We start from the raw sequence: 12,739 nt of genomic DNA, 5'->3' as shown, positions 1-12,739 counted from the left end.
CTCCCACTTGTTTGCTTTGTACGAGAGATATGTATTTCTATTTATTGTAGATCATACCAGTCCTATCAGATGATATGAATTCAGTGTTTTATGTGATTGCCCTGCTTTATCTATGGTATAACATTGGAATATCCTAAATGAGATGGGGATTTTTGTAGAAATTTGTAGAAAAATGAGTTTTAAGTTTAAGGCAAAATTTGAATGTGACATGCAAGAGAGAATCACTTCCTCCTGTCTTGACAAAAGAGTGTAGATTTAGGATATAAAGTTTAAAACAGATAGTTTGTGCAGTTTCCATTTTGATTTATGATTAATTTGTAGAGATCCAGTTTTATTTTTAAGATTACGGGAAGAATTTAATTTTCAGCGTTATATACAAACAAGGTAAAACAGTCGTTTTGTTTTGTTCAGCTATTTTAAATTAATTTGCATGTTTTTCCAATTTGTATTTTTTGTAATAAACTATGACAATCAGTGTTTTGTGTTAGCAGCATGCAAGGAGGTAATAAAAATAGCAACTTTGAGATTAAAATCTGTTATTAGAATTTTAAACTTATAAAGAAAATTGTGGTAATATTCAATAACCTAAAAAAATAAATTTATACTTTATCTTTCCATATTTAATGATAATAATGTGAGTCTTGTAAGCACTAATATTTATGTGGATTTCTAACTAACAATCAAGTAAAGTTTCCATTCAGTAGCCTTCACCTTGATCTTTTTCACAGAGTATCAGCCTTTTTCTAAGTGCTAAAGAAACATGTACAAGGGACTTTGTTAAATGAAATTATTTTTATCCTTTCTACTAGATACTTTTTTGTTTGTATAGAAATAGTTAAATCCATTCACTGTGTGAAGCACATCTTTATGTGAAATGTGTATTTGTTTTTGAATGAGCTGTCATTTTTGATACTGTATGTAATATTTGACATTTTTCATGCTTAAGCATCAAATGAGAAAGAGAATACTTTTTTGTAACACACGGCATTTTAATAGCAACGAGTTGGAATAACACTGGTTAAGTAATAGAATTTTTTTTCTTTGCCCTTTATATTCATCTGACCTTGGTTTCTTTGGAAAATGCAAACATTTGTTCTTTCAGGTAGTACATACTGATTATTTTTGTAGAGGGATTAAGCCAAATTAGTAGCTTCTAGCAGCCACAGTAGAAATATTTCAGAGAAGTAGCCTGTGTTATTAAGTTTATTAATCCTACTTTTGCAACCCTTAAAAAAAATTTTTTTTCTATCCCACAGTGGGAATATGAGAGATGCAGGAGAACTTATATACTAATTTTTTAAGTAGGGTTTTTTAAAAAAAGTATTTTATGAAATCCTTTCTTTAGCAAAGAACTCTAAAATTTTATAGGAGATAAGAAATGATGTTGAGTTATATTACTTAACTATTACATTTATGGCATACCTTTTTTCTGGTATTATCCAGAGAGGCTCTAATCAGAAATGGAACTCAATGAACAGTGTGTATATAGATAGTAATATATATGTATTTTTTTAGGTTTAAATTAATTGCTACCAGTACCTTAGTTTTCAGTCTCTCAAATCCTTGGGATGTGTATACAATGCCTAATTAGATAAATATTGTCATAAGAGTTTTGGAGAGAGATGTTATTTGATAACTGTATCTTTTAGAAATGTGGAAAATGAGGTGGCTTAGGATGCCTCCATCACTATATGAATGGAAAATGCAGATTTTAGCATACAGTACAAATCTAAGAAAGCATAAAAATGATGTATGTATGTGTAATGTACTGGCTTGAGGAAATCACATAAAAATTTTCATCTGAGTTTTTTTTTAATTCATAGGTGAAACTTTTAAATATCTTCTCAAACCTAATATGCCATATGGAATTACGCCTGACTTAAATATTATACCAAATATTTTATGTCCTACAATTAGTTCTATAAAAGTGTTTAGTTATCTCTATTAACTACCCTTCTTTAATGTTCCTAGGTTATTGAATCTTTGGGAATTATTATTTACAAAGCACTGGACTACGGTTTGAAAGAGAATGAAGAAAGAGAATTAAGCCCACCCTTAGAGAAGCTCATTGATCTTATGGCCAATACAGTAGAAACTGATGGTAGCAATGATGAGGGCTATGAGGCTGCGGATGAAGGAATGGAAGATGAAGATGATGAAAAGAGAAAAGTCTCAGCTATTCGATCATATAGAGATGTCATGAAGGTAAAGCAACGGTTTACATAGTACTTGTTTCTTTTAAAAATACTAAATGGTGATTGAACGTTTGATAATAGACTGTTGGCTTTAAAGTCCTCAGACTGACAGCTATAAATGAAATGAATCAGGAACTCTGGATTTGTTCACACCCTGTAAATGCCTTTCATTATGGAATCATTAAATTACACACACACACACACACACACACACACACACACACACACAATACTTTTATGTTTTAAGACGCCCCGTTATGGATTGAATTATGTTCCCGAAAAATATGTGTTATAAATCCTACTATGTTGTCGTTGTTGTTAGATGCCATCGAGTCAGTAGCAATTCATAGCGACCCTATGTACAGCAGAATAAAACTCTGCCTGGTCCTGCACCATCCACACAATCATTGCTACATTTGAGCCCGTTGTTGCAGCCAGTGTGGCAGTCTATCTCGTCGAGGGTCTTCCTCTTTTTCACTGACCCTCTACTTTATCAAGCATGATATCCTTCTCCAGGGACTGATTCCTTTTGATAATGTTTCCAAAGTACATGAGGTGAAGATGCGCCACCCATGGGTCCATGGAGCACTTCAGTTGTATTTCTTCTTGACAGATTTGTTCTTTCTTCCGGCATTCCGTGGTATATTCAGTATTCTTCGCCAACACCGTAATTCAAAGGTATCAATCATTCTTTGGTCTCTCTTATTCATTGTCCAGCTTTCACATGCATATGAGGCAATTGAAAATACCATGGCTTGGGTCAGGTGCACCTTAGTCCTCAAGTGGCATCTTTACTTTTCAACACTTGAAAGAGGTCTATTGCAGCAGATTTGTCCAATGCAATATGTCGTTTGATTTTTTGACCGCTGCTTCCATGGGTATTGATTGTGAATCCAGGTAAAATGACAACTTCAATGTTTTCTCCTACTATATCTTTGACATAGTGGTTAAGAGTTTGTCTGCTAACCAAAAGGTTGGTGGTTTGAATCTACCAGCCATTCCTTGGAAATCCTATGGGGCAGTTCTCTGTCCTGTACGGTCGCTATGAGGTGGAATCGACTCGCCAGCAATGGGTTTGGGTTTTATTTTGGTTTATACCTGTGAGTATAATTCCCTTTGGGAATAGGGTTTTCTTTGTTATGTTAATGGGGCAGTATTATAGGGTCTGTCTTAAATCAGTCTCTTTTGAGATATGTCTTAGGCTGGGTTCTCTAGAGAAGCAAAACTAGGGAGAGGAAACCCTGGTGGCGTAGTGGTTAAGTGTTGCGGCTGCCAACCAACGAGTGGACAGTTCGAATCCTCCAGGTGCTCCTTGGAAGCTCTATGGGGCAGTTCTACCCTGTCCTATAGGGTTGCTATGAGTTGGAATTGACTTGACGGCACTGAGTGGGTTATATAGAGAGGGATTTATTATCAAGGAAATGGCTCACGCAGTTATAGAGGCTGGAACGTCCAAAGTCCGCGAATCAGGTTAGAGGCTTCTCTCGATTCACGTAGCTGAAGGGACTGGCGAACACACGATCATCAGGTTGGAGAGCAGGACTTTTGCTCACAGGTTGTTAAGATCGATGAATCTAAAGATTGGCAGGCAGGACCACAAGGTTTCTCCTGATTCATGTAACGCAGGGGCTGGTGAACCCAAGAATGGCAGGTTGGAGGGCAGGGCTCCTGCTCACAGGTTGTGAGGATCGATGAATCCTAACGTCAACACATAAGCTGATAGCACAAGTCCCAAGAATTGGAGGTCAGAAGAACAGGAGTCAAACACAGGATCCAGAGCAAGCAAAAAGCCGGAATTTCTGCTTATATTTGGATACAGGCAGCACCTCCAAGGAAACTCCCCTTCAGCTGATGGCCACTCACGGCAGATTCCATCATGAGAGTGATCGCACATAAACACTTAGAATCGTGGCCCAGCCAGGTTGGCACACAATCTTAACCGTCACAATATATAAAGACCAGATTAAGCAAGCAGCAAGAAGAGCAGAATTGGAAGAAGAGAGATGCCACACCACGTGAGATCTCCAAGGAACTAAGAAACAGAAGCTGGAAAGAGATAAGGACCTTCCTCCAGAGCCAGTAGAGGGAGAAAGGCTTCCTCTAGAGCCAGCACCCTGAATTCGGACTTTTAGTCTCCTAAACAGTGAGAAAACATATTTGTTTGTGAAACCCACCAATTCGTGGTATTTCTTTTATAACAGAACTAGAAAACTAAAGTAAAAAAAAAAAATTTTTTTAAAAGAAAACTAAAGTACTCTTTTATCGTTAAACATTGTACACATTGTGCATTCAGTTGACTTGCGCGTTTTCTTTTTTGTGGAGTAAATAACGACTGCGGTCCATTTATTTAAATGATTCTGAATCTGAGTATCACAGCTGACCGTTCTTTTGTTTTCTTGACCTAGTGGTATGTGTATATGATGATACAGGTTCGGTAACTTCAGTGGGATTTTCTCTTTAGCCAAGTTTTCCTTGTGTACTTGAAGGCCATAATTGATACAGTGCTAAATGATCAGAGATTAAAAGTAAGATTTGTCAAATTAACTTGTAAAGAGAATATTCTGTTTAGAGTTAATTTATAGATGTTATTTTCTACATTCTGTAAGCACTGTCAACTGTGTCCCTTATTTTCCAGCTTTTCATAAAGCATTTCAGATATAGATATTAAATGTATTAAGTTAAGTAAAATATAATATTTCTTTTTTTATTAAAGTTAATTTCACTTGTTTCTTTTACTTTTTTTAATGTTGCTACTAGAAAATTTAAATTTCATATATGGCTCATATTGCGTCCCTATGGATTGCACTAGTATAAAATATTAAAAGACAGGATTTTTAGTCTGGATTAAAAATAGAAAGCTCAGCCATATGCTGCTTATAGAAGACATACTGTAAACATAAGGACAGAACGTTTGTAAGTAAAAGAATGGAAAAAGATACAAAATTCTAACCAAAAGAAAGCTATTATAGATACTATTTTCAGATAAAAGGGACTTCAAGGTTAAAGGTATTGCTTTAGAGATAAAAAAAGGATATTTAATGATAAAAAGTTTCATTCACCAAGAAGAAAAAACAGTTCCAAATTTGTATGCACCTAAGAACCTAGCCTTAAAATAAACGAAACAAAACTTGATAAAACTATAAGGGGAGATAGGCAAATCCACAGTCTCACCGGGAGTTTCTACATACCTCTCTTGGTGTCAGTACAAATATAGAACATTTGAACAAAGGGAATAACAATCTTGACCTAATTAACATTGCAGAACACAGCACCCATGCACTGCAGAGTACACACTCTTTTCAAGCATGCATAAAACAGTTACACAATTTGACCATATTCTATGCCATATAGCACGTTTTATCAAATTTCAAAGGATTAAAATTATATAGAAAACTTTGTTACCATTGTTGAACTAAGGCAACTATCAATAATAAAGGAAGTGGCATCAGGATTGGAGGAAGATTCATTAACAACCTGCACAACTTTGCTTTCTGAAAGTGAAGGGGACTTGAAGCACTTACTGATGAAGGTCAAAAACTGCAGCCTTCAGTATGGATTACACTTCAGCATAAAGAAAAGTCCTCACAACTGGACCGGTAAGCAACATTATGGTAAACGAAGACTGAAGTTGTCAAGGGTTTCATTTTACTTGGATCCACAATCAACAGTCATGGAAGCAGCAGTCAAGAAATAGTGAACAGATGCATTGGGCAAATCTGCAAAAGACCTCTTTAAAGTGTTGAAAAGCAAAGATGTCACTTTGAGGACTAAGGTGTTCCTGACCCAAGTCATAGTATTTTTAATTGCTCATGCATGCAAAAGCTGGTCAGTGAATAAGGAAGACAAAAAAGAAGAGATGCCTTTAAATTATCATGCAGGTGAAGAGTATTGAAGATAATCGTGGACTGCCCAAAGAATGAACAAATCTGTTTTGGAAGAAGTATAGCCAGAATGCTCCTTAGAAGCAAAGTGGGTGTGACTTCGTCTCACATACTTTTGACATGTTGTCAGGAGGGACCAGTCACTGGAGAAGGACATCATGCTTTGTAAAGTATAGGGTCAGTGAAAAAGATGACCCTCTGTGAGATGGATTGACACAGTAGCTGGAACAGTGGGCTCAAACACAGCAACGCTTGTAAGGATGGTGGAGGACTGGGCAGTGTTTCATTCTTTTGTTCCTAGGGTCCGTATGAGTTGGAACTAACTTGATGGCACCTAACAACAACAAGAACTCCCATACTGTCCATTTTTTCCTAACTAACAAATAACGGTTTTGTTGCATGCTAACTGTATACTGTGCTCTATGCTTACACACTTTAAGAACATTATTTCTTTTAATATAAAAATAATGTGTATTCATCTAAGAGTTGAGTGGATTAGAACTTGGGCTCTGGAGTTAGATTCCCCAGGTTCAATTCCAGCTCCACTATTGACTAACTATGTGAACTTGGACAAGTTACTTAGCTGTTTTAAATCTCAATTTCCTTATCTCCAATTTGGGTTGTTATAAAGCTTAGATGAGATGATGCATAAACAGCATATATTACTAAAATACAGAAGAGCACAAAGAAGAAACAAAAATGAAACATAATTCGTTGACTTGGAGGTAAGCACTGGGGTTAATTCCTCCCTGTGAATACAATCAATGTCTCTTAAAAAGCAGGGGGTGGGGGGGGCATATTGTTTTGTAATCTAAGTTTGGACTTCATATCTCCTATGATGATTTATTTAACTAGTTCTCTATTAAGAGTTTTTTTTTTTTCAGTTTTGTCATTATTTGCAATGTTGCTATTTTTTTTTATGAATATCTTTGTACATTTTCAAAGCGTATTTCCTTAGAATAAATTTCTGAAGGTAGGTAGCTATTCAACGTTATATATGTTTTTCAGATTTTTGATGTATAATACTAGATTATTTTTGGGAGAGGTGCTAACAGTTAAATTGCAGTAATGATCTATAAGAACCGTGTACCCCCAGGAGGGGTTATATAATTCACCTGGCTCCTCAGCCCTTTTAGTCTTACTGGCACATGGTAATAGATGCTTGGTAAATGTTTGTTCAATGGACAAGTGGATGAATGCATGAAGTGGATTAAAATTCAGGACAGAAACAAAAAATCAGTGAGACAAACTCCTCATTTGTACTATATCCTTTTCACACCACAGTTCACTGTGATATTTATAGTGGAATATAGAGATGTCAGCTCTTCCCTTGCTAGTTCTCAGTGTACAAAACACACCAGGGATATTCACACCCACAATTAAGGCTATTATACAGTAGTTTTGAATCTCAAGTTGCTTCTCTTTTCCTTCGAGTCCCTAATATTTAGAATACCTCACAGCTAAGTGTTATCTCTTGTAACTTGGATGATTTCTTTGAAATATACTTATCAGGTTACTTCCTGCTTGATGATAGAAATTTATCCAGAGATTGGAATGTTACTGTCTTAGCTCAGTGATTTCATGGGTTGCCCAAAAAGTAATGGAGAAATTTATCATCGCTGGGTCGTGTGTGGGTCTTAAGCAAATGTCAGAGGTTTGCCACCTCCTGAAAATACACAGCTTCCTCAAACATTGTTGGATAGTCGAACCTGCTTTCTGTATGTGTTCTCTGATAGCCGTTGTGGTAAAATGAGTTCCTTTATGTGGCGTTTAGTCTTGGTTATTTGGAAAAACAGCTTGAGAGATTTTCACCCAAACCATGAGGAATTACCTTTGCCCTAGTTTTGTACCCCAGAGGGTTTGTTACTTTTGTCTGGGTTGATATTTCCTGGGCAAGCTGTTAACATCTTAATGGTTTGATACTTTCTGTCTGGCTCTGGACTGCAGTCTGCCCTGTGATTAGATAAATATGCACCTTGCAGGGATTGCTTAATATACTATGCAAATGAACTGACTATAGCCAAGTATGCAGATGAAGTATTTGGTCTACTGAGAGGGGATTTGTCAGTTCATGGCCCTGGTGGTGACCAGGAGTTTGCTTATATCCACAGCCAACCCCACAGAGGTTAAAGACCAAAACCAAACCTGTTGCCATTGAGTTGATTCCGACTCCTAGAGACCCTATAGGACAGAGTAGAACTGCCCCCATAGAGTTTCCAAGGAGCACCTGGTGGATTCAAACTGTTGACCTTTTGGTTAGCAGTCATAATACTTAACCACTGCACCACCAGGGTTTCCTCACAGAGGTTAGGCAGACCGAAAGTGATGGGAGAAAGAAGCAGAAAGGAGAAAAGGCAAGAGAGGCAAAAAGAGAGAAGCAGAGAGAGAGAGAGAGAAGAGGTGAGGAACCTTCTAAAAGAGCTACAATATAGGTCAAGGACTGTAACACTGAAGACAGGCCAGGAAGAGGCCCTGGGGCAGAGTTGGTGGTGACAGGCCTATAAGGGGCCCTGCGGTAGGGTCAGTGGCAGCAGGTGTGGAAAGGGCCCTGTAGCATAGTTGGTAGTGACAACAGAAACCTGCTGCTAAGAATGCAACTAAGAGAGCAGAACAAAACTACTATGTTGGCTGTGAGGTGGGTCAGTTATAAATGGAGTGACTGACAGCAGGGAGGACAAAGGGAGAGAGGCATGCATGGCTGAATAGATGTGTGCATGGTCAAGAAAGCCTGTTCTGAGGGGGCTGAGAGGAGGCTTGTCCCCAGGGGGCGGAGAGGTCGCCTGCATAGAGAGAGTGCTGTGGGAGGGATGGCTGATGTCAGAATTGGTAAAAAGTTTGGAGAGTGGAAGTATGTCTGACCTCCACCTCATAGAGATCAGCTTTGGGCTGATCTTCATTGTCATTATCCCCCCTGACACTACTACTGCCATTTCACAGTTGGTGTCAGAAGTGGGATTCAGTGCAGTGGCTCCTGACTCATAGAAACATGGAGCTTTAGAGGAGGAAAGATAAATGAGAATGGGGTGAGAAACTTTTAATTCTTGGATAGTTATTTTGGTTACCGCTATCTGTATTGGCTAACAGCAAAGTAAGTGATGTTATACTGCAGCCATGGATAGAAGCTGTATCTGGAGTGGCTTGGTTGAAAGCTCAGCAGATTAAGCAAGATGATTGTTAGGAGGCCAGGGCCTTCTTGTTTAACCTAGCCAGAGACCTTAGGTTAAATGCTTACAAATGGGTAAGAGGGTAAAAACAGAAGGTGAAACTGGAATGTTGCACGTTTATATGAATTACAATATTTGTCTTACTAAAGGAGTGTTTTCCCTACCTCATGTTGTAAAACAGACCTGAATGTATTATAGAAATGAATATTAAAAAACAAAACAAAACTATTTAGAGAGCATGTAATTCTACCCTTCAGGTAGTACAGTCATATGCCGCATAACATCCGTTCAGGCAATGTCTGACCGCATATACATATGTGGTCCCTTAAGGTTCCTCTCCCGCCAAGGGAAATATATCTGTGGAAAGAGAGGATGGAAAAGCTCAATATCATCAGTCAGAACAAGACCAGCAGCCGATTGTGGAACAGATACCATTTGCTCATATATAAGTTCAAGCTGAAACTGAAAAATGATCAGAGCAAGTCCACGAGAGCCAAAATACGACCTTGAGTATATCCTGCTTGAATTTAGAGACAATCTTAAGAATAGATTTGACCTGTTGGACACTAATGACCGAAGACCAGACAAGTTGTGGAATGACATCAAGGACGTCATACGTGAAGAAAGCAAGAGGCCATTGAAAGAAGGAAAAGGCCAACGTGGATGCCAGAAGAGACTCTGAAACTTGCTTTCAAACATCGAGCAGCTAAAGCAAAAGGAAAAAAATGATGAAGCAAAAGAACTGAACAGAAGATTTTAAAGGGCCGCTTAAGAAGACAAACTAAAGCATTATAATGACATGTGCAAAGAGCTGGAGATAGGAAACCAAGGGAAGAACACGCTTGGCGTTGCTCAAGCTGAAATAGCTGAAGAAAAAATTCAAGCCTCGAGTTGAAATTGTGAAGGATCCTATGGGGAAAATACTAAACGAGGAAGGAAGCATCAAAAGAAGATAGAAGGAATACAGAGTCATTGTACCAATAAGAATTAGTTGACATTCAACCATTTCAAGAAGTAGAATATGATCAGGAACCCATGGTACTGAAAGAAGAAGCACAAACTACACTGAGGACATTGGTGAGAAACACGGCTCCAGGAATTAGCAGAATATCAATTGAGATGTTTCAGCAAACGGATGCAGCGCTAGAAGTGCTCATTCATCTGTGCCAGGAAATATGGAAGACAGCTACCTGGCCAGCCGACTGGAAGAGATCCATATTTATGCCCATTCCCAGGAAAGGTGATCCAACCAAATGCAGAAATTATCAAGCAATATCATTAATATCACACACAAGCAAAATTTTCCTGAAGATCATTCAAAAGCAGCTGCAGCAGTGTATCTACAAGGAACTGCCAGAAATGTAGGCTGTTTTCAGAAGAGGATGTGGAACCAGGGATATCATTGCTGATGTCAGATGGATCCTGGCTGAAAGCAGAGAATACCAGAAGGATGTTTACCTGTGTTTTATTGACTATGCAAAGGCATTCGACTGTGTGGATCATAACAAATTATGGATAACATTGCGAAGAATGCTAATTCCAGAATACTTAATTGTGCTTGTGAAGAACCTTTACATAGATCAAGCGACAATTGTTCGGACAGAAGAAGGGGATACTGATTGGTTTAAAGCCAGGAACATTGTGTGTCAGGGTTGTATCCTTTCACCATACCTATTCAGTCTGTACGCTGAGCAGATAATCTGAGAAGCTGGACTATATGATGAAGAACAGGGCATAAGGATTGGAAGAAGACTCATTAACAACCTGTGTTATGCAGATGACACAACCTTGCTTTCTGAAAGTGAAGAGGACTTGAAGCACTTACTGATGAAGATCAAAGACCAACAGGCTTCAGTATGGATTACACCTCAACATAAACAAAAATCCTCACAACTGGACCAGTAAGCAACATCCTGATAAACGGAGAAAAGATTGAAGTTGTCAAGGATTTCATTTTCCTTGGATCCACAATCAAACAGTCATGGAAGCATCAGTCAAGATACCAAAGGCACGTTGTATTGGGCAAATCTTCTACAAAGGACCTCCTTAAAATGTTGAAAACAAAGATGTTATCTTGAAGACTAAGGTTCCCCTGACCCAAGCCATGGTATTTTCAATCGCATCATATGCGTGTGAAAACTGGACGGTGAATAAGGAAGACCAAAGAAGAATTGCCGCCTTTGAATGGTGGTGGTGGTGAAGAATATTGAATATACCATGGACTGCGAAAAGAACAAACAAACCTGTCTTGGAAGAAGTACAACCAGAATGCTCCTTAGAAGCAAGGATGGCGAGACTGCGTCTTAAATACTTTGGACATGTTGTCAGGAGGAATCAGTCCCTGGAGAAGGACATCATGCTTTGTAAATCACGGTGTCATCGGAAAACAGGAAGACCCTCAATGTGATGGATTGACACAGTGGCTGCAACAATGGGCTCAAGCCTAACAATGGTTGTAAGGATGGTGCAGGACCAGGCAGTGTTTCGTTCTGTTGTGCATGGAGTCACTATGAGCTGGAACCGACTCGGAGGCACAAAACAACAACAAGGGAAAACAGCTCTCCTTTTGTTTATTTTTTCTTGCTAATTGTTTTAAAGACCCCAAACGCCAGAGTGAATGAGCAGCGGGCTTCAGGGCGCATCCCAATCCCCACAGCACGTCCTACTCCTGGATTCATTCACGGAAGTCGCATCTACATAGCCATTTACTCCCAGTGCGAGGTAGTGCCTGCTGTGGGCACCGCCTGTGCCTGGGGTGTTTGTCGGCTCCTGTCTCTGGGTGGGAGCAGCAGCTGCACATGAATAGGAAGCTACTGCATGAACAGGGCAGCAGCAAGGACGGCTGCTACCACCAGTCATGCTCCCAGCACCCGCCTCCCACCCAGTGTCTGTAGCGACCTCTACACGCCACCCATGAGCCCTGTACCCTGCACCTGGGTGTGCGCAAAGTCCCAATCTGGCTGCTGGCCAGCAACCGCCTGGCCCGTGACTGAAAACCCAGCAAGCCAGCCTGCTGTAGCCAGCGAATCCTGCTCTCGGGCTTCATGTGGCCAGCAGGCAGTGGTGGCAGCTGCTGGGTATGGAATGCTGCTGCTCCTCAGGCCTGCGGAACGGCGGGCGGAGTTGGCTCCTAACCTGGGGATTGCCTGTAGATGACTTGGTGTTTGCACAATGTCCAAACTGCACAATATCCTATTTTGCAGAGTGTGTCATGGATGTTAAATGACACATGACTGTTCTTGATTGGATATGCTAAAAGAGGAAATAGTAAATGGGGCTTATGGCAAAAGTCTGTTAGACCAACAGACTTCAATTTGAGAGACAAATATATTAGACTTTGATGGAGAGTGCCGCGATGATCGAAGGTTTTTGATTGACCAAAGAGCTGCTTGATGGATGAAGAGTAAAAGGATATTTGTATGGAGCACAGCCCTATGGATTCTGAAGGGTGTGTTGAATAGGACATGTCAGTGCTCATCAGAAGAACCCCCTTTCAGGA

The 12,739-nt window shown here is 39.4% G+C and overlaps 1 protein-coding gene across 6 annotated transcripts in view; it reads left to right on the top strand.

Moving 5' to 3' along the window:
- SPIRE1 (spire type actin nucleation factor 1) overlaps nt 1-12,739 on the top strand; it is a 370,834-nt gene that overhangs the window by 162,073 nt on the left and 196,022 nt on the right. For all 6 annotated transcript variants that reach the window (XR_010323504.1, XM_064294750.1, XM_064294751.1 and 3 more), the window contains one exon: nt 1,972-2,205. Coding sequence is in view for 5 of the 6 variants with exons in the window: in XM_064294750.1 (XP_064150820.1) it covers nt 1,972-2,205 (234 nt within the window). In the remaining variant the exon portion in view is untranslated. The remainder of the gene's footprint in view (nt 1-1,971; nt 2,206-12,739) is intronic.

The sequence above is a fragment of the Loxodonta africana genome, chromosome 11, assembly GCF_030014295.1.
Source record: "Loxodonta africana isolate mLoxAfr1 chromosome 11, mLoxAfr1.hap2, whole genome shotgun sequence".
NCBI lineage: Eukaryota > Metazoa > Chordata > Mammalia > Proboscidea > Elephantidae > Loxodonta > Loxodonta africana.
The sequence above is the reverse complement of the archived record's forward strand: the minus strand, read 5'-3'. Positions and strand labels throughout refer to the sequence as shown.